Source organism: Octodon degus, unplaced genomic scaffold (genome assembly GCF_000260255.1).
Source record: "Octodon degus isolate 3935 unplaced genomic scaffold, OctDeg1.0 scaffold00050, whole genome shotgun sequence".
NCBI classification, from domain to species: Eukaryota; Metazoa; Chordata; class Mammalia; order Rodentia; family Octodontidae; genus Octodon; species Octodon degus.
In genome coordinates this window covers 3,284,993-3,307,556 of record NW_004524626.1, presented here as the reverse complement: position 1 = coordinate 3,307,556, position 22,564 = coordinate 3,284,993, and the positions used below count along the sequence as shown (strand labels likewise).

Sequence of the window (22,564 nt, the reverse complement as noted above, 5' to 3'; positions counted from 1 at the left end):
CTGCCCTGGGGTCAGGGCCCGCCCGGCGTGCGGGACTCTGAGCGAACCCTGGTCCCTGAGCTTGCCAAAGCAGGCGCTTAGTCTGCTGAGTTATCTATCTGGCTCAGAAGGAGCGCTTTAAAGCAGACAGTCCTGCCAGTGAGACAACAATCTTTCTGAAAATTCCCCAAATCTTCACTAATCATATTGGTGAAACTAGTTTTTGGAGATTTCTTTCATGAAACTCTAGATACTATGAAACTAACATGAAGTAATATCTAAAAAGTTATGTAACAGCTGTCAAAACAAAAATAGAATTATGAAACATTAAATAGAATAAAAACATGATATAATCCAAAAAATGAGAATGACATTTATCAATAATAGGCATAAGTAACATTATGACTGATCAGCACGTGCCTGAACACGTGTTAAATCTTTCATAAGCATTATGTCCTCTTATTTTAAGATGAAATAAGAAAATGATGCTCTCATTAGCTCTAATTTTATTGGTAGAAGATAGTAATTTTCCATATTAAATAACTTCTCCATGTCGTAGGAAACGTGAAAGTAGAATTTAATTGCTGCTAACTCTGGAAACTGTGTTCTTTTTTATTTAGTACAGGTTCTACATGCTCTCACTATGTAGACTGGACTCGTAATGATCCTCCTGTTTTCAGCCTCCCAACACTGGGATTACAGGCGCTTGCCACCACGCCCAGTCTCAATGTTTGTCTCAGGGCTGGGGATGGAACCCCTGCTGCTACGCTCTGCCTAAGCAGGCGCTTTAGTGCACACAGCTATCCTGCCAACTATGGTTTTTTTTTTTTTGTTTTGTTTTGTTTTTCCTGTATTTTAGAGAAGGGTCTACATCTCACTACTAGATAGACTCAGTGATTCTCCTGTTTACAGCCTCTCAAGTGCTGGGATTACAGGCGCGCACCACCATGCTCACTCTGTCACCATCTCAGCACACTCCAGGGGCAGAGCCTGCTGGGATCGAACCAGCACCCCTTGATCCGCAAGCCTGCTTGCAGGCACTAACCTGCTGAACTATTTGGCTGGTCTTTTTCTTTTTTGTTTGTTTTGCAGGCGGGGATGGGGGCGGTGCCAAGGATCAAGCTGCAGTCTCTGCCCACTTGCCTAAACTTGCCTAAAGCAGGCACTTTAGACCCGTTAGTTATCTTGCTGGCCCTGGAAACTCTTTTTTTTTTTTTTTTTTGTGGAACCGGGGATTTGAACTCAGATCCTTGCGTTTGCCCGTCAAGCGCTTATCCTACTGAGCCATCTCCCCAGCCCCTGGAAACTGTTCTTAACTAAATGCTATCTTCTCAAGCTCTACAGCTGTTGCCTACGTTTTATAAACATGGGATATCTCAAAATAAAAATAATCAATGAAAGTACTATCATTTTGTCCTGCTATCTATTAAGAACATGTTTACCTTTATTTTATTGTCTTTAGATGTTATGCATCACATAATCCACAAAACAATACACATATTAATTCTCATGTTAAAGTATGTTCTTACTAAACATAATTTTCTGAAAAGTAAGTTTTGCTATTTAAGAACAATAGCTCAATACATTTGCTCTTGCTATTCTTTCTATATCTGCATTAATGTGTTGGCATTTGTAATAATTCAAAAATAACAGATTCAAGCCAAAAGTGAATTAAATAAGACTTTAGAAGTGCTATTAGTTAGAAGGGAAAAATTTAATGTCTGTTACATTATGAAATTTTATTAATTACCTCATATTGTAAAAACATTAAAACTGATTACTTAATGCTATATTTCACACTTTTCAACCATGTATGTGTCATTTTTCAAAAACCAGTGTACTTTGTAAGAATCTACACAGCTATATTCATGTAAATATAGGTCGATCATTTGTCAGAGACATGATACTTAAGACAGAATCCAGCAATAGGCCTTGTTTAAAATTTTGAAAAAGTTATACATAGAGAACAAGAAGAACTATTAAGCTAGCCGCCTTTCTCTCCACATGGAACGTACCAGGTTTCGGGTAGGGTGGAAACTCCCCCTTAAAGTATTCTCTTTCCAAAACATGGACAAACAGGACACCTGCGGACGGGTACACGTTCCAGTCAGAGTGCACCTTTGAGAAAATCGTATACACTGGAAACACAAGGGGAAGATAAGAGACACACACAGATGAGATACTTTTTCTCAATGCAGTGTAGACCATAAAGAAGCGCTTCACTATCTAGGGATTCCAGAGGAAGCACAGCCACACGCAAGAGCGCTGTTAATAACAATTTTAAGAGAGAGTGACTTTAGGACAAAACATGGGAAAACTCTTGTGTTTAGAAATTTTTCAAGGGGCCGAGGACATGGCTCAGAAGAATAAGTGCTTCCTTGGCAAGCGCGAGGGCCTGAGTTCAATCCCCAGTTCCAGCAAAAAAAAAAAAAAAAAGAACCTTTTCAAATACTATGTAAATAAAACGACACACATTTAATAGTTTTAATTTCTACTGAATAAGACACCCATCATATCAATTTGACAATTTCCTTTTAGTCAAAATTAGTATTACCAAAAAAATATAACCTGAGAACCGGCCAACTATACAATTAACACAGTTTGGATATTTTTTTAGTTTTCTTTTTCAAAATATTATTTATTTATTTATTTTAAGTATTTAGTACAGGTCCTACAGGGTTTCACTACAAAGTTCAGACTTCTAGTAATTCTCCTGTTTTCAGGCTTCCAAGTGCTGGCATTACAGGTGCACACCACCACACCCAGTCTCAATCGCTGCCTCAGTGCACCGGAGGTGGGGTCAGCAAGCCTGAGCTATCTGGCTGGCCCTTGAACCCCGATCCCTGTGTCTGCCAAAGCAAGTGTTTTAATTCACTATTTTTCTTAAAATAAGTATACAGAATAATTTTTAAACAGTGAGAATGTAGACTGTACTAACTGTTTTCTAGATAAAGCAAGCAAAATCATGTAATACTGCTGAGATGCAAGGGGCTTCTCTTTTTTTTTGGTGGGGGGAAGGTTTACAGGGTATTCAGGGTCTCACTACTAGATGGGACTCATAGTGCTCCGCCTGTTTACAGCCTCTCAAGAGCTGGGATTACAGGGGTGGGCTACCACACCCAGTCTCAATTGCCATCTCAGTGTGCCCCAGAGGCAGCAGGCTCGGGGATTGAACCCCTGGCCTCTGTGCCTGCTTGCAGGTGCTTCACTCTGCTGAACTATTTGGCCAGCTCAAGGGACTTCCTATGTATACTTTTAAAACTCCTTTGGACATTTGTTTCTGAGCAGATTTTTTATATCTATCCTAGAAATTAATTTATTAGGGTTGGCCAGAGAGATCAGTGGACTGAAGCACCTACTTGGCACAGCCCAGGGACTGGGGCTTGATTTGCAGCATGCTGTGCTGACCTTGCCCCCATGGGGCATGCTGAGACAGGGGTTGAGACTGGGCATGGTGGCACACACCTGTATACCCAGCGCTTGGGGGGCTGAAAACAGGACTGTCACTAGAGTCTGATCTGTGTAGTGAGACCCTTTAGACTCTACTAAATACATAAAAAAGAATTAATTTATTCCATTTTCCCCATCTTGACATTTAGTAATTCGAACAGTCTAATCAATTATGTTAGGCCACCTCCTAAATGTGCATTAACAATTACCTAATACCATTCAGTACAAATAATTTAAGTGCAACAAGACCAATTCAATGACTTATAATTACGAATAAAAATAAGACATGAGTATATTAAAATGGGCAAATTGGGCAGATGCATTTGCATCTATTATTTTTCTTCTGATAGCATCATCTCCACCAACACACTACTGCCATTCCCCTCATCGCCTCAGCAGCCTCTTCCAGGGGTCTCTATCTTTCAGATTGGGTAGGAGTTGCAATTTTTAGACAGAAAAACCCTATCAAGCCCATTCTAACTCTGAGTCACTGATGGATTCATAAATGTGACAGTTAACCTTGGGACTCCAGGCTGCTCACTCCAAGCTTGCAACTTACTAAAACCCTGGAGGGCAAAATCACTGACAATAGTAAATTTTTCAGGATTAAAAATAGAAACTCCAGGGGCCAGGGAGATGGCTCAGTGGAATAAAAGCTTCCCTGGCAAGCGCAAGGGCCTGAGTTCAATCCCTGGCTCTGCCAAACAAAAAAAAAAAAAAAGGAAAGAAAGAAAAAAAGAAACTCCCCAAAATGTTTCTTCATCTGTGAAAACTTGTCCTTGCAGTTCTCTGGATGAGCGCCACAAAAGGCGACCAGAATTAAGATATTTGGCCTGTAGCTTCCCATATCCACAACTTGACTAATAAAATCAATTTCAAAGGCCATGTAACAGAAAAAAAAGTTCCAAGTGAGGCTCAACTAGGGGGTGTAAGGAGACTGTTACTTTTCACTTGTTGCTGGGACAAAATACTCAACACCCAAAATTAAGGAAGCAAAAGTTGATTTAGCTCACAGTTAAGGCGGCTTCCATCTACTCTGGACTCCCAGGCAGAGGGCACATGGGAGGGGGCAAAAGTTCATAGCAGCAAAAAGAAAAAAGGAAGAAGAGCAAAAGGAAGGGCAGCAGCTGTGGCTTCTAGCCAGCCTCTCTCCCCTCCTCCCATTATAAACAGTCTATCTTGGGGCTGGGAGAGTAGAGCTCACAGGGCAGCCATGCCCTCCTCTTGCACAGGATGAGGATGTTTACCAAGTAAGACTCCTGGCTCCCTGCTGAGTCACTTAATTAACTTTCTAAACTTCTCAAGTTCACACAATGTATCAACCAGTACAATCCACCCCTTGTCAACTTGGCAACCAGACATTTCCTTAAACCAATTTCCAGGTACATAAACATGTTTATCAACAATTTACAACTTGAACATTGTATTACATTGGAACCATGGGGTTTTGCCCTGGGCAACCCCCCAAAGACTCGTGCACATTCCTTTTAATCCATCTCTAAGAGTTGCCAAAATCCAAGCAGTTTCATTGCTGAAAAGTCCAAGTCCCAAGTCTCTTCCAAGATCTAAGGCAAAACTCTTAGCTGTGAGCCCCTGTACAAATGAAAAGTTAAATACTTGCAACATTCAATGGCACAAAAAAAATTTATCATTCTAAAAGGTACAAGCAGCAGGATGCAAAGCATTGGGACTAAAGTCCACAATACAGAAGGGCAAACATTAAGTCCTGTAGTTCCATGCCCAACATCGGAACCAACCCGTAACAGGTTGAGAGCTCCAGAAGCCTTACATGGCTCCACTCCTACTGTACTTCTGCTGATAGCTCCTGTGGTTTTTCTCTGAGGCTGGCGTTGCTCTCTTTGCAGCTTTTCTCCGAGAGTCTATGCTCCTGGCTTTTCCAAATTTCTGGGGTTTCCACTGAGTAGGCTTCTCCCTCACAGCTTTACACACTGCCCTCTCAGGGGCACAGTGCTCAGCTTCGCAGGCCTTCTGAAATCTAGCTGGAAGCCTTCTTAACCTCAGAACTCCTACATGCTGAATGTACCTAAAAGCAATGCCATGTGGGTGATGCCAAGGTCTGCTGCTGGTTGTAGTAGTAGCCAGGCTTTCTTCTCTTTTGGCTACAGGGGTCAAATGTGTGGATTGCTGAGTATTCTGACCCTGATGCCAAGGAACAAATTCTCTATGCCGGTGTCATTCTGAAATCTGATTGGCTGCCACCTGAACCTGGTGTGGCCGCTGCTTCCATTCTGGAACATAAGGCTCTGCAGCTTTCTCCTCAGTGCAAAGTCCCTCACCCTGGTGATTCTGAGGCTCCAAATGCAAGGACCTGCCACCTCCTGTGATGCCCTCAGGACATCTTTTCTACCCTCCTGTTCCTCCTGGGCTATGGAGATCTCAGTTCTATCTTTGCAGTCCACAGCCTTCCTGTCACTTCCTTTCTGACCAAACTCACATTTTAAATCATCCTGCTTGGCTCTTTGCTCTTCACTCTCACCCTATATCTGACTAAAATCCCCCAACAATAACCATGCCACTGCCTCAACCTTCAACTGCCTTGAGATTCCCATCGTCAGATGAACTAGTCCACTGTGTTTAATCTCAGTCTCAGGCAAAGTCTCTGGACAGGAGCAAAATACAAACTTTCTGCCAAGCCATAACACAAAAGATCCGGAGTCCAACAACCAATACAGTCCTTCTTCCCAGCAGAAACCTCCCCAGCCTGGTCTTTACAGGCAGGCTTTCTGGCAGCATTCTGGTCTTTTGAGCTCTGACCAGAATCGCCCATACAGAAGAGCTGAAGGCATTCCAGCTCTTCCCTAGTAGGTAACATTGTCAAGCCTTTCTTTCTCTTTTGATAAGCCTTGAACATCATGGTCAGGTAGTCAGAGCAACAAGCCCGCTAGTTACATTTCACTTGTTGCTGAGACAAAATACCCAATGCCAAAAATTAAGGAAGGAAAGATTTATTGAGTTCACAGTTCATGGAGGTTTCAGTCTACACTGGCTCCCAGGCAGAGTGGCACATGGGAGGGGGCAAAAGTTCATAGCAGCAGCAGCAGCAGCAGCTGTGGCTTCTACTCAGCCTCTCTCCCCTCCTCCTATCATAAACAAGTTATCCTGGAGGGTGCAGACTCAATGTGCACACCCTCCTTTTGCACAGGATGAGGATGTTTACAAAGTAAGACTCCTGGCTCCCTGCCTTCTCAACTCAAGTTGACACATTGTATCAACCAGTACAGAGCCCCTTTCCTGACTTGTTTTCTACTAATACTCATCAGAAGTTTCCCACAGCATTGATCATGCCCAGCTTCTACTGATTTTATTTCAAATGACACCAAACGAATGGTTGACAAAATCGTGATGACCAGAATTCAATGTTTTTTAATACCAGCACCACAGTATGTCCCAGATGCTCAGTGCAGTGGGGACGGTGATAAGAGAACAGGTCCCTGCTTTCCAGGAGTTCACCGTCTTAATTTAGGGGAATAACATTTGCCTAACTGGGTATATCCTGGGCTTAGAAATTGCTCCAGCAATATTTGGAAGAATGGGAGAAGCAGACTGGAGGGATAGCTCAGCAGTCTATGCGCCTGCCTGGCAAGCACAAGAACCTGAGATCCATCCCTGGCACCATATGCCATGCCAGCTGTGGAACTCCGAGAGCACTGTGCTGGCCCCAAGACACCGTGGGGTGGCATATGCCTGTAATCCCAGCACTGGGGAGGCCAAGGCAGAAGGATCATTATGAGTCCCAACTGCAACAGCGAGACCTTGTATCAAATAAATAAATATTTAAATAAAACTTAAAGAAAAGAATGGGAGAAGCAGTTCAGGTTGGAAAGATCTAGGAAAGATTTACAGAAGTAGAACTGAATATTGCTCTTAAAGAGGCTTCCAGAACTTAGCAATGGGGGATTCGGGCCTTCATCAGGCTGCAGGGCCCTTCCAAAGAACTAAAGTAAGCCAGGATGCCAGATCCTGGAGTTTGTTTTAGGGGAAAGCAAAGCTAAGAAGAAAAGCAGGGTCAAATTATGGAGAGTTTTTTTGAGAAGTTACTTCACTCTATGTTAAAGGTATTCAAATTTCCAATCACAAGCCTTATATCCAATGTACAGGAATATTTCAAATAATCTACATGGATCTCTTCTAAATGTCTTTTATTTATTCTTTCTGGATATTTAAAACACCTCGTGGTACAGTATTGGGTTTTATTTACCTCGTCATTTTCCATACATCTACAAGAGTGTCAAACATATTTGAATAATTTCACCAATGTCTATAGAATGCATGCAAATATTCTAATACAAAGCACTGCAGAAATCAACGTAAGTCTCACACTAGTAGACAAAAATGTATGTAATAATTGAGGTCTACACAGTACTTTATAGATTATCAATCTTCATTTATGTCATTAACTATTAGTAAGTCCCCGAGTTTTTGCAGTGAGGTAGTAAAGCTAGCCTATGAAGAAAAAGTTTGTATTTAATATTGAAATGATTGTGTTTTTGTACAGTTCTCCATAACGCCTGAAGGAGAGCCATGGAGGGCTGCTGCAACCAGCTATCACCTCTCTCTAAGGGCCACCACAGATCTCAGATTCTGCCTTCATTAAGGAAAAAAAAATTTGCAGTCTACAAACTCAAGCCCCAACTTCCCAGAGCCCTCCTGGGTGTTACGATGACACGTGTGCACATCTGCTTATTCACCTGCACTCAACTGCCCTTCTGCAGTCCAGCGAACTGCATCCCTGCCGGTCAGTTACCTTAGCAACCCCACAGTCAAGCCTGCTTCACTTTAAGTATAGTATGCCACTCACTTCGAGAAAGTATGATACTGATGTATGACATATTCATTATCCAAAATGGAAAATGATTAAGCCAATATGTTTTGTTTGTGAAAATACTACTTCCTTTCTGTACCATCAGTTTAAATTATGGGTACTCACAGGACATTTTAGAGAAGGGCCTTTCCTTTCCCCTTTTCTGTTTGTCACTGCCAAGCAAACACCCCTCCACAGGGATTCTTTGGGGGAGTCTCTACCCTTATGCTTACTTTCAAAACAAACAAACCACACAGAATTGGAAGCTCCAGGCCCTTGCTCTGCACATACGATAGATATAACAGTAATGCAACGTGATCTACGCCAACACTCTCCGAGCCTGTTACTAACAGTTAATACGTGCCACACTCAGTGTGGCATTATGAATGCCACTCAGTGTGATTGCCTAGGTGGCATTCATAAGCAGAGAGCTTGAAACATAATGTTCTCCTTAAGAGTGTTGAAAATCAAATTTAAACACTCTAAAATTCGAGGCCACCAAGACCCAATAATCTCCGAAAGATACTTGTGTACTGTTCCACGCCAATTCAGCCGAGGTCACCGTGTCTCTCCTCTCCGCGTGCTGGGCGGCTCTGCAGTCTTCCCCAGCTGCAAATCCATTACCTCTGCAAACACATGCCACTGGATACAAACAGAACTGCAAGCTAATGTGTGGATAAATCAGGGCAAATTTGTCACATTAATGAGAAAAACAATTAAACTAGAAGTCTAACCCGCAGGGATTCAAAAACAATCTTCAAGCAGCAAGGATAGCTAGATTTGCAAAGATTAAAAACTTCTTAAAAGACAAATTGTCATAAATAGGGGTGTTTCTATAAGGAAAAACACATGTCTGAGTAGAAAAGACACGGAGGGTATGTCAGCCACAGGCCAGAGTCAGTATTTCACCGTAAATTTTTTTTTTAAATTTATTTATGTAGTTGATGCAGGGTTTCATTATACAGCTCAGACTCATAGTGACCCTCCTGTTTTCAGTCTCCCCAGCGCTGGGATTAAAGGCATGTGCCACCCCGCCAGGAGCTTGGTGGCCAGCTCAGCCCTCCCGAGGTCGGGGCTGGCACAGTATGTGGTGCCGGGGATCGAACCCCTGAGCTTGCCTATACAGGCGGGCGCTTCACCTTGAGTTCTGATGCCCTCATCTGTGCTGCCGGAGTCTTCTCTGCATAACTATGCTTTAGTCATAAGAGTACAGAAACAACAGACCGTTTCAACAACTGTGTTGTTATATGATGAGACACAGCCAAGGGTCACGTGGCAGATTGTGACTACTGTGACAACACAGTGGGACCCCGTGCCAGCCAAACCGAATCGTCTTCCCTCACTGAGAGTCTGTTGGAAATTTTTACTTTTCACGATGAAAACGTAAGGCCTGCACTTGCATGCTTACTTACAATCACTTTAAAAAAAAAGCAAATGTGGATATATTTAGTAAACATTAAAATTCCGAAGTATGATGGCTGTGCATTACTAATGAATCTCTAACATCTCACTTCACACTTATCCTAATTACCCTTCCTGGCACACACACACGCACAAGCGTGCACGCGCGCGCACACACACACACACACACACACTCAGTCCTTTCTACATAAAAAGCACAAGATGGCTGGCTGGTCAGCTCAGCTAGAGCGTGGGACTGATCAAAAGCCCAAGAACACCTACTATGTCTTTTTCTGCAGAGTTAAAGGACTAAGAACCACTATGTGTCCATAAAGACAAAATAGTCACAAAAGTTTCAAGCAGACTGAAATCTTAAATTTCTTGAAATATTTTGGAAGAATGTCATAAGTTATTGTCAAAATTCTATTCCAGGTGGCCTTTGTTAGGTGACAATTACATATATGTCTCTTTTATGCCTGCTTCATCAACCAATTAATCCCTTTAAAACAGATACATCATCTTTTTCTGATTTTTAAGGTTTATAGGGATTGTTAAACCATCAGCTTATCAGGACGGCCACGCAATGAATCACTCTAGATGGATTACAAAGTGCTCAGTGACTGATCTTTTTTTCATGATGGCCTAAGATCCTCACTTTGCACATCCATTATATCATCCTGTGTATTATATAGAGATGCCCTGACAGACTGGCTGTCTGTCTTGTCACTTACTGGTCACACTAGAAGGCACCGGTCTACTGTTAAGGTTCTACGCCTCACAGATTTTCTGTTCTCTCCTCCGCAGACGTGCTGTCAGCTGCCATCTCTCACTGCCATCAGTGTGATTGCTACAGCTGTTTTCTCCAGCCCCTCTAATTTGCTGTTATTAACCTGCTACAGGTTTAGAAACCAGACTACCAAATAAGCCGGGACTGCATGCGGAACTTGGAGCAAATCCGGGCCGTTTCATCGCACACAGCACCTGCCTAGATGTACGAAGCAGGAGCCTGCATGTGCCGCACCTGTGTGGGCTGCCAGAGAGCCTCGAGTGGTGTATTTCCAAGTTCCTACTGGACACAGCCCACTTCTGAGTCCATGATCTCTCTATAATTATGCCAGGGCATTTCTTGAAACAACAGCAGCACGAACTCTACATATTAAGTACTTTCTGATAGCTATTGTTTTGAAAATCTGTAGCATATGTGCTGTTGTATGTTGCCCTGTCTGTATCTGTCTTTGTTTCTGCTATTTGTTTTTGCTTTGGTTTTTACTCTTCAAAATAAAATACAAAATAAATACTTTCAGAAATAAACCAGTACACAACTGATATTCTTCTTCTTCTTTTTTTAAAAATGTATTTGGTTGTTACAGGGTCTCATTATGCAGCTTGGACTCATAGTGATCCTCCTGTTCCCAGACTCCCCAGTGCTGGAATTACAGGTGTGTGCCACTATGTCCAGACTCTGTGGCCGGCTCTGCCTGCCCTGGTGGCAGGACTGGGGTGGCATGTGGTGCCAGGGATCAAACCCGCTCCCTGCACTTGTCTAAGCTTGCCTAAGCAGGCACTTTAGTCCTCTGAGCTATCTCACCAGCCCCTAAATTGATTTTCTTTATCCATCCCATATACAATATTATGTAAACATGAATGTGAAATCAGAGTAGATACAATGTGTTGTATGAAATAATTTCCTGAAATATTTCAATGAAATATAATTATGTTATTGTAATTATACATTATAAATATTTTAATGAAATTAAATTACAATTTCTTGAAATATATTTGATATGAAAAATATACTGCATAACTTAAAGAGCTCTATGGATTAAATTATTACCCTTAGCAATAGCTAAAGCAGCCTAAGAATATTGCCACATACTATATAATAAGTAACTCACAAATGAAGTCTATTTTAAAAAGTATTGCAAAGTCAGTTTACTTACCTCTGATGCAGAGTCTTCAGACAGAAGTTATTTATTGGGAATTATCACAAAGGTGCTTTGAGTTCAAATTACTTGAATAAAATAATATGTATTTTCCAACTATTAACAGCATTGCCAGAAAAAATTTTGAACAAGACGAAAATTTTGAAATGCATTTTCACATACAGAGTACTAAATAGCAACGTATCTAGTGCAGCTTTTTTTTTTTTAGTGAGTCAGTTTTGTTTTTTTTTAAATTTATTTATTTATTTATTCTGTGGGGGGGGGCAGCTCAGCCCAGCAAGGGGCGGGGCCGGCTGGCATGTGGTGCTGGGGGATTGAACCGCGGTCCCTGTGCTCCGCTAAGCTTGTTCTAAGTAGACCACTGAGCCATCCCACCAGCCCCTCTAGTGCAGCTTTTAAGATAAATTTTTACCTAAGCAACTAGGCATGACCATCGCGGTAATTAGAAAATTTAAGTACTGATAGGAAAAATAAGGCTTTTTTAGTTTGATTGTAGAGTTTAACAGGAGGACGTTCTACATAAAAGTCCATGCCCCTGCATATGTCGCACATTAAGAACTGAACTGACTGGATCACAAGAGACAAATGCCTTCGGCTATCTCTGCATCCACATAATTCATTTCAGGGTGGCTGAGCCTGTATATTTACGGATCCCTTCCTAACTTAATTTTTAATATGTTATTGCTACAGTCAAATTGAAGTTTTATTATTAAAGCAGATAACTGCTAAAAACAAACATTGTTAGAGCTATCAATATCCAGGCTGGCACATACCAGTTTTCATTTTTGATTTTCTCTCTCAGATTTACCTTGTGTTGTGTTAATCCAACTTTGCAAATCTTGGACTTGATTCAAAAGCTTTGCTTTAGTAGCCTACCTTTTACCTTTCAGTTTACTCAAAAGGCCATTCGTTAGGAGTTGGGCAGCTTTTCACTGTTGTTCCAGTCAGTCGTCCACACCTAGGTTACAGACTTCACTAGGACAGACGAGCTTCCCCTGGTTAAGTTTCCATTCTCTTCATGTGAGGTAGAAAAGAAATAGTCCTTCAATCTTTTTCTACTAAAAAGCAAAAGGTTCTTCATGAAATTATTTTTTGCTACTAAGACTACTTCTCTTAATTTCTCCAAAGTGGGATTCAGTATCTTGATCATTAATTATCATGTGCATGCATTTTTTATGTGTCAATGAGAAAAAGGGGTTGCAAACTATTATTAATTGGTAATCAATAAAACATTGGTCTTACAGAACGCTGGAAAGTTGAAAAGGCTCACCCTGTCTGAGCATGCCAAATATTTTTGTTAAGAGCGAGACCAGCGCATTACTCCCTACTTTGATATAGCCTCAGCTTCCTGTTCAACCCAGGATTTCTGACACCCAGTGGCCATCCTGAAGGAATCAGTCCTCAGTGTCACTGACTAATGGGGGCCCAGGAGATGGCTCAGGGAATAAATGCTTCTTGAGTTCAATCCCTATCCCTAGTTCTGCCAAAAAAAAAAAAGTCACTGACTAATGACAAAACTGAACTCATAGGGACTAAGTGACTGGTTCAAGACTAAAGGGTGAGTAAAAGTGAGAGCACAAGACTTCAGCCAAGGTAGCAGTACAGTTTATTGATTAGAAACTAGAAAGTAGTATAGGCAATGGTAATACATTCTGTCATAACATTCTTCTTTCTGTCCCTATTTGGTTTATGAAAGACCAGAATTTGACCAGATAATCCTGTTTACTTTATTACTTCATAAAGCTATCTGAGTTACCCTGCACAGCTGGAAAAACCACAACTTCAAACAAACTCATGTCTGAAAAAGAAACACACAAAGGTGAAGGTCATGAAACATCTTATCCCTCAGAGCTAAGGGATAAGACTTACATTTCTTGTAAATCATTCTTTAAAGTTCTGGAACTCTGTGATCTTTCCCCTGACTTTTCCACCTTTTAGACGCAAAGAGATATGTTCAGCATGAGGGGTATTTCTTGCTCCATCTAAGGGAAAAAAAGGAGTCATCCACAAAGACTCTTTCATCTCTAAGCTTTGCAGACCCAACTCTCAATAAGCCAAAAGAGGCCTCTTTCAAGATGGCAGAGGAGAGGGCTGCCCTCTCCAGAGAGAGCTCAGTTGTCTAAGTGCCTGCCTGGCAAGCACAAGGCCCCGGGTTTGATCCCTGGTACTGCATCTGTGCCGGCCCTGAAACCTAGGCGCCCCATGCTGGCCACTGAAAGCAGGTATAGTGTCACACACCTGTAATCCCAGCACTGGAGAGGCTGAGACAAGAGGATCAGTATGACTCCAAGCTGCATAGTGACACCCGGTACCAAATAAATACATAAATAAATAAATAAATAATTTTTTAAAAGATGGCACAGGAGAATTCTATCAAATTACTTTCAGTCCCATGTATTCAGTTTGAATTTAATATTTAACCTGGAAATAATTAGGGGACCTGAACACAATGATTTGACTTTATCTTAGCTTCTTAAAAACAACATAATGGAAATTAGTTTGTATTTTAGGGAAGGGTCTACAGGGTGTTCAGGGTCTTACTACTAAATCGGACTCGTAGTGATCCGCCTGTTTACAGCCTCCCAAGAAATAGGAGTACAGGTGCGCACCACCACGCCCAGTCTCAGTTGCTGTCTTGGCGCACCTCAGGGGTCTGGGCCCGCACCAGAGGCCCAGCGATCGAACCCTCGGGCCCTGCACCTGCTTGCAGGCACTTTAATCCACTGAGCTATTTGGCCGGCCCTAGATCGTGAATTTTAAAGCAGAATTTGAAGATTTTTTTTTAAAGTGAAGTATATAAGTAGGAATACTTACTTACACTTAAGTTGTTCCAAGAAGAAATTTGTAAAAAATTAAGGTCCCTACCCCCATCTCAGGAGGATAAAAGAGAATTCATATTCAGAGTTCCCTTCATGACTATCCATCGTATTAGACTGATGTCAGACGTGTTGATTTGAGGCGGTCAAGTTGCTCAGAATCCCATTTATAAAAGAGAAGCTACCCTGTTATATTAGGTAAGAGTTAGAATATTATTTAAAATATAAGTTACACAAAAACACACTGCTAAAGGTAGTTTACTTTATAAATGCTCTTTTCATCAATTGTGCTCCCTTGGATATGCCCGAAAGATTGACTGGGATTCTTAGTGAAGAACAGCAGAAAGAATATTTGGCACATAAGGTAGTATTTTAGGCAGCCTTGCTAGAGAAGCTCCAAGTATTTGTTATCACAACTTTAAAAGCCGAAAGGATTTTCTTCACAGAGCTGATGAGGGATAAAATCAGGAGAAACTGAGGAAAGAAGAAGACATAACCTGAGCTGGTTATGTCGGCAGCCTCACTACTGACTGCGCCTTTCCATTGTGAGACTGTAGTTATCTGTCAGGTCCAAGGAGAATATCGGCCTGTGGCGGGCTGGGCACCTGCAGTTCACAGTCAGAGGCAAGCAGTACCTGCTGGAGATTCTAGAGCGTGCAGGGAATTTCACCAAGCTCAGCACTGAAACAGACAACACGGCTGGACTTAATGGCTCATTAAAGTCTTCTTCTGTCAGATCAAATAGGCACAGAACAGAAATGGGGGGGGGCAGAAATTTTAGGGATCAGAATTACAGAGAAGAGACAGAGGGAATAACAGTAATTTAGCACAAAATGGTGCAAAGGCCAAAGAGTGTTTTGTGGGGCCCTGAGAGGCAGCAAAGGTCCCAATTCCTTTGGAAATGAGAGAACAAAAACTACAGTGTAGGGCCAGGAATATGGCTTGGCGGCACAGCACCTACCTGGCCAGTGCCAGGTACTGAGTTTCGCTTCCAGTACCAAAACTAACTAACTAAATTCTACAGTGGAGATCACAGCAGTGACGATACCTGGGTCTCATAACTAGAAAAAAAGGAAAAAAAGAAAATTAGTTTGAAAATGGACATTAGTCAACAGAAAGAGATGCGCCCACAAAGCTGTAGGCTCTGGCTTGGAAGGGAACCAGCTAGATAAGAGAAATCAGGAGGGATTTCTCTGAAGGCAATCCCAGGAAATATTTGTGTAACTCTGCTGAAAACATTTACTGAGGGGAGGAGGAAAAGACTTATGAGGCTTAAGTTCTGGAATAAGGATAGCTAGTGCTTTTGAAACCCATGCCTGGGATCTTCTCGTGGGAAGTCTGCATTATAGAGCTCCATGCCTTCCTGTGGGCACCAGCAATAAAAATTTCTTTAAGATTACACAGAATCCTGTGCATGTGCGTCAAAGGCAGCAGGAAATAAGAGCTATGGGAATTTCTGTCCTATGATGACACATATCATTCGACAGAAGACTCCAGCTGAACAATATGATTTGTTACCAATTATAAAAACTTAGTAAAAAAAAAAAAATCTCCAAACAACAAATGGGCCCAGGGTGTAGCTCAGCGGCACAGCACCTGCCTGGCAAGTACAAGGTCCTGAGTTTGATTCCCAGTATAATTTTTTTTTTTTTTAAAAGTGAACTCTAAAAAAGTTAGTGACCCTCAATTTCAGAGACGTATAAAGAAAGTGAGGCAAATCAGAATCACTTCTATAAGTATTCAGAAGATTTATGTTACAGTGACGCTATTTTAGCTTGTAAAATTATTGTTCTTTTAAAAGTATTTTAACATTATCATGATCTTTATACACTCTGTTACCCAAGTTATAACAGCCAGGGTACTATGGGGCTGATGTTCATGATCACAAATACTTAACACTGGGAGGACTACAAATTTAGCCATAGAATTAAGAAGAAATATTAAATGAAAGTGTGTAATGCCAATTAATATTTTGAAAACAACTTTTATTATTAAATTTTTTTCTCAAAGAATGCATTATTTCATAGATCATGGGATAACAATGACAGCTATATTTAGAAATTGCAAGAAAACTTTAGAAGGCCCAACCTATCACTCAAGGGTCAGGTCATCTTTCTAATAGCAAACAAGTGTTAGCCAACTATGGAATAGCAAAACATCAATTTGCATTTCATAACAAAACTCATCCAAAATTAGACAAGATATTTTATGGACGTTTTTCTAAGCTAAGATAAGCACTTTAAAAAAATTTTTACATATTAATTTTACTTAGTATTTTTCAATGTTATAAATAAATCATTGTAAAACCACACAGGGACCATTTTTAGAAGTGATAATGCAGTGACTGGGTAAGAGGCAACATAGGTTAAAAACTGGAATCATTTTTCATTACAAAGTTACAGCAAAGGAAAAGAATGGATTAAGAACACAGGGGATCACAAGTTTTAGAAGATTAGAAAAGCACAATTTCATGTGTTCAGACTGGCTTTTTTAAAAAAAATCACACACAACTAAAAAAGCAAAAGGAACACTGGAAGCGAACATTTAATGGCCTCCCAAAGGAGGTGCGCAGTTACAACCTACACTCACCATCCTTCTTCCCAGCAGCCGTATTCCTGCTGATAACAAAAGTGCTGGCCTGTTTGGTCTTCCAGTTAAGTGTTCCGTGTATGCCATCAGCACAGTTTAATAAAAAGGCTTTTCAGAATGAAACAAATGCACAAAAAATGAAATTAATGTCAAATTAAAATGACTATCACACATCACCTACCATCAACTGGGATCAGATTACTTCCAGCCAATCTGGCTGCTAATCCCAGCCAGCAAATGTTTGTTGTATGCCAACACAACGAATATATGAGCATAACAGGAAATAAGACAGAGTCACCCTCCTCCCAAGGACCTTATAATCTGGTTATTTATGTACAGGTGTGATATAACAAGATAATATGCATATGACAAAGTGCTCTAAGAGCAGTGAAGCGGGGGAGAGATTGTCTTTGGCTAGCAATGCCACATTAAATAAATTCACAGTTGAGTTTAAAACATTACAGGGGCTGGCAAGACAGCTCAATGGTCTAAAGCACCTGCTTAGGCAAGCTTAGGCAAAGTGCAGGGGCCACAAGCTGTGCCATCCCTGGTGCCAGGGCAGACTGAGCCCACCACAAAAAAAAATTATCAGCAAGGAGTAGAGTTAGAGTTAGGTAAACTAAATAGGAGACTATCATACAAGGATAGGGTAGCAGTCAAGCTAAATCAAAAGTAAAGAAAATGCAGTACCAGTTGCAAGACATGTGGAGATAAGACTGAATACTTTTTCAAGTTGGATGAAGGGGTAAAGAAGAACCAAAAATGGCTTTGAAATTTTCTCTAAGAAGATACAGGGCGATGGTAATTAGGAGGCTCAGAAGAGAGGTCAGCTTCAGGAGAAAGTGGGTGAATTGAACTGAGATATGTTAAAGTTAGGAGACCAGCAGGTCATCAAAGTAAAACCAGTTAAGAAGATAATAGAGTTTTATTCATAAAAAAAAGATGGGGGGTGTTTGATGAAGATGTGATGTTCTTCTCCAGAACCTGAGTATGAAAGCCAAAGTCCCAGTGCAATTTCTTAAAGATCACATACCCCAGGTAACACACAGTAGGTCCTCATGTGCAAAGCGATCTGGAGCATCCATCTACACATTCATGTTGTTGACTAATCCATCTACCCTGTTTCTTTTCATACAAACTACCGATCTTTCTGCTTGCTCTCCAGCTTCTCATCCTTACCTTTCAGATTTGATTGTTTGGCTACTATTTTTCTAACATTAGCTCTCCGCCCCATCCTCTCTTTGTCTGAGGTCCATCTGAGCTTAGCACAGCCCCAAAATCCAGTAGGATCTATCCCACAGAAACATCTTAGCTCCTAATGAAAGTACACACAAAAAGCAGGAGGGGTGGAAACACAGAAAACCAGGTTAGTCCACCCTCTTGTCTATCAAAAGCAGACAACGATTCAGCAAAGGAAGAAAAAGAACTAGAGAAGCTGGGCAACATGCATCTGAAGTGTCATGGACATCAATGTAAGGGGAATGTCAGGGGTGGCAAGAAGGACAACGTAATCAACGGTGGCATTTATTGCAATAAAAGGACAATGAGGAAGGGGGCGTAAAAGAGACTTGCAAGGTTTGAAAAGTGAGAAGTTACTGATGACTCCTCGAAGACCAGAGTTTCAACCAAGTGGTGAGAGCAGATGGCACACTGCAAAAGGCCAAGGTGTGGACATTGAAAGTACAGCTAGTCTTCTTAGCATGCCGCGCAGGAAAGGCAGGCTGAGGTCACGTGATAGGCTGACACCCCAAGAAGCAGTGGCTGCTGTTGGGGGGGCGGAAACTCTGATACTGTAAATAAGCCGAGGAAAAGATGTGAAAGGAAGGAAAGAGGCGAAAGACAAAAAGGCCCCTAGTGACGGGGCACATCTCCCAAAAGAAAACCGGGATGGACAGAACCCCATGTGAATAATCAAGCGAAAAAAACGCATCATGGATGAGAGCAGACGAGGCAGAAAGCAGAAACATTTACTGAGAGAAGCGAAAGCAGTGTCACGGGAGCTCCCCACCTTCGTGAGCTAGAGAGGAAGCGTGTATTTCCATTTCAAAATAAATGTCTGAATTTTGAACTTCTGAGAAATATCAAGTTCTCCTCTACAATGAAAAAGAAATACAATTCAAAACCTAAGTTATTGGGCTGGGGAGATAGCTCAGTGGAATAAGTGCTTGCCTGGCAAGCGTAAGGTCCTGAGTTCAACACCAGTTGCCACCAAAAACAAACAAAAAAACAAGTTAGTAACATATAAGGTGATCATTTTTGTGATAATGTGCAGGGCAAATCAAAGGCCCCAACACTCCAACAAATAAGGTACTTAGGTATGTAGTTGGTATGCACTTTTCTAAGCTACATAAATTTAAGTATACTACCTATCAGTCTTATACATGACTTTACTAATGGTTGATTTGCTTAATAACTGAAATTGTGCACTTTTAAATCTAGATGAAAAATACAATAGGCATTTCCTAGTAATTTAAACTAAACCATGAGAAATGTTAATAGCGTTTTATAACACAACACTTTCTACCCAGGAATCTTCATAACACAAGGTTCCGAAGGTAGTAACATGCTGGTTATTCAAGAACCACCTGAACAACCCCTATTCTCTTGTGCATATACATTCACTGTATAGACATTTACGACTCCACCATCAAGAGTCCAGGTAGGTGTGCTGTACAATATCATTAAGTGATTCTTACACATGTCTACGAGCTCTAGACGGCTGAGAAAAAGGCACGAGGAACCTAAAGGAAAACTAAATATTTGTCTGATTGACTTTAATCCACTAAAGAGGGCTGACCTTCAAACTCAAAACCCTCCCTCCTTTCATCTTCCAAACACATTGAAGTCACTGCCTGAGAGTGGAAAAGCACAACCTGCAAAGACAGTAAACAGGGGGCCAAGTGCTCTTCTCCACGACATTCCCAGGCGCAGTGTGCATGTGGGCCCCGCAGCCACCATGGAGACTAAACTGCTTTGGGTCACTAGATCCTGACCAAAGTACATTTACACATGTTGCCTAATTCCATCCTGATGAAACCAGCAAATCTACCCGTGTGTCTGGAGGTTATACGGGCTTAATCCTGAGGCCAAATAGAGCAAATGCTGAAAACAAGCAGACACTCTCTGGAAAGGCCCACTTCTCTGTGGCCTGAGCAGCTATCACAAAGAAGGAATGCACAGCATGCCACACAGGTCCTATTTTGTTTCTGCCCTTGTCCCAGCACAGCAGCCCTCATTCTGCTTCGCACGTAAGAATGACTGTTCAGAGCCATTTGTGCAAAACTACACATAGTCACATATTGTATGGTACGTGAAACTTAGAGGAATTATGAGTGTAACTCTAAATCTAAGAATTTCTGTCCTACATGCTTGCTTTTAGAATGTGACCCCTACCATTCAATGTCACTTCAAGTTCTTGGCTGGTGAACTAACGTGACTGATCATATTTTCTGGATCCCACATAAGGACAGTCAGGTTGGCTTTTATGGGATTTAAAAAGTAAATCTGATTGGTATCTCAATTGTTTAAAAAAAAAATACCAGCAGGGTAAAAAAATTTAAACCCATATCCATAGATTTAAGTTTAAGGACAGTGTTACTTTGAGCACGTACGTTTTGTACAAGTTCATGCTGGTTGAGATAGAGTCTGATTTTCACCACAGAAAACTGGAGCCCTATAAATTTAAATAAAAGAATTACTGGCTGGCTCCCCTCTCCCACATCATTGGAGGCAAGATACATTGCCACAGGTAATGCAGCTGCTTAGACACTCAATTCCTATATCTGGTGAGAGAAATCTCAAGAACATGAAAATAACTATTTTTAATTGGGTGTCCAAGACAGCGGGTGCGCGTCATTCACTTCCTGAACAGATGGTGATTGTGACCTATACCCTAACTAAAGAGGACTCACTGGAAAAGGCATTTTGTTGATTTTTTGTATCAGAAGAAGACCATTGCGTTTTCTTTTTCTGTGAGAATAAACTTCCTTCAAATGGGAAAATGAGACTACATTTTTAAGAATATTTTTCTTTCTTTCTTTTTTTTTTTTTTTTTTTTGCGGAACTGGGGATTGAACTCAGACCCTTGCACTTGCCAAGGAAGCACTTATTCCACTGAGCCATCTCCCCGGCCCCAAGAATATTTTTCTTATGCTAATATTTCACAATTAAGTCTGATGTGGAAACCAATGTCAGTCTGCAGAAACTAGCTCTTAGGCTAACAAAGGTAACAGTCAATCCTCAGAAACCTGAAAGGCAAGGAAGAAAATTCCACTGTGTTCACCAGGTTCATGACAATCTTTACCTCTTTACCACGATTATTCCTGGGTTTGAGGTTTGCTCTAATGCACAAAAAGAAAAACAAAGAATATCATGCATCCTGCATTTACAAAGCCCCAAATAAGCAAACATCCATACACCCAGTTGCAATATCACTGTACACAATATAAGTAACTGTTCGATGCTTCCTCTCCAAAATACCCTAAGTCTGAATTAATGCAAAAGTTGCTGGCACGCACTCCAGTTCCTTGGAAACCACCAAGTGCCGAAAGTTTGAGTCTTAAGTGATTCAGTGATTCATCTCGAGGCTCGCAGCGGCATGATTCCATTCCATCTGGCCTGGAGGAAACACTCTCTGAAATGATGTTCCTTCTTCCCAAGACTGAGTAATTTGTGGACTGGGGAAAGATAGGGTTGCTGTTTAATAAAAGCAGTTGAAGAGCTGCGAGTAGTGACTGATTGCTGATGAGCTAATCAGACTGTCGAGGGGCGGAAATAATAAATAATAACTTCCCCAGACATCACTGTCCAAGTAAACAGCAGGAATTGCCACATGAAATTTAATCTGATTAACACACTTACCTGAGAACCGAACTGTCAAATCTTTCTTTGCCCACTGATGCCTCTCTTCCTAGTCTAGTCTCAGGGGAATGACATACCTTGCCACCAAGAGGTGGGTACGCAGCTTACACTCCCTGCCTGCGTCTCTTGCCGTCTCTGAAGCCCGACCTCACCAAGGAGCTGTGTTGCTTTTCCCTTCCTTCCCTCAATACAACTCCTAACACTTTTAAAATTGCTTCTTACATTAACATTTTTTCATATGCCTCTCTTCAAAAAAAAAAAAAGTTGGCCATTACTGCCTATTATTAGCTACCACATTTTGAGAGCTAAGTATTAACTGACTACAGTAAAGAACTTTTATACACACTAATTTCATCTTTACCATCAAACATGTGAAATATTAGCGTTAGTTCCATTTTACAATGAAGAAGAAGCCTTAGGAAATTATGCAACATCATCAAGCGCACATTAATTAAGCGGCAGAGTTGGTTCTTTAACCCATTTGGTGTCTCACTGCATATTCTACGCCATGCACACAACAATTCCATATCCAAATAGTTAAATAAGAAAGCTGTTTGCAAACCACACATTTTAATGTAATTTGAGATATTATCATTATAATTGGATGCCATCTGTAACTTATTTTTCTTCCTAGAAATAATAAATTGTCCCGACTTGTCAATTAGAAGGTAATGTCACTGCTACCCAGGAAAAAAAAAAATCAC

The 22,564-nt window shown here is 41.2% G+C and overlaps 1 protein-coding gene across 1 annotated transcript in view; it reads right to left on the bottom strand.

Annotated features, from left to right (window-relative positions):
- Positions 1-22,564, bottom strand: part of Sgce (sarcoglycan epsilon) — an 83,374-nt gene that overhangs the window by 50,519 nt on the left and 10,291 nt on the right. Inside the window, exon 2 of the mRNA XM_012515054.2 lies at positions 1,995-2,117. Coding sequence (XP_012370508.1) covers positions 1,995-2,117 — 123 coding nt within the window. The remainder of the gene's footprint in view (positions 1-1,994; positions 2,118-22,564) is intronic.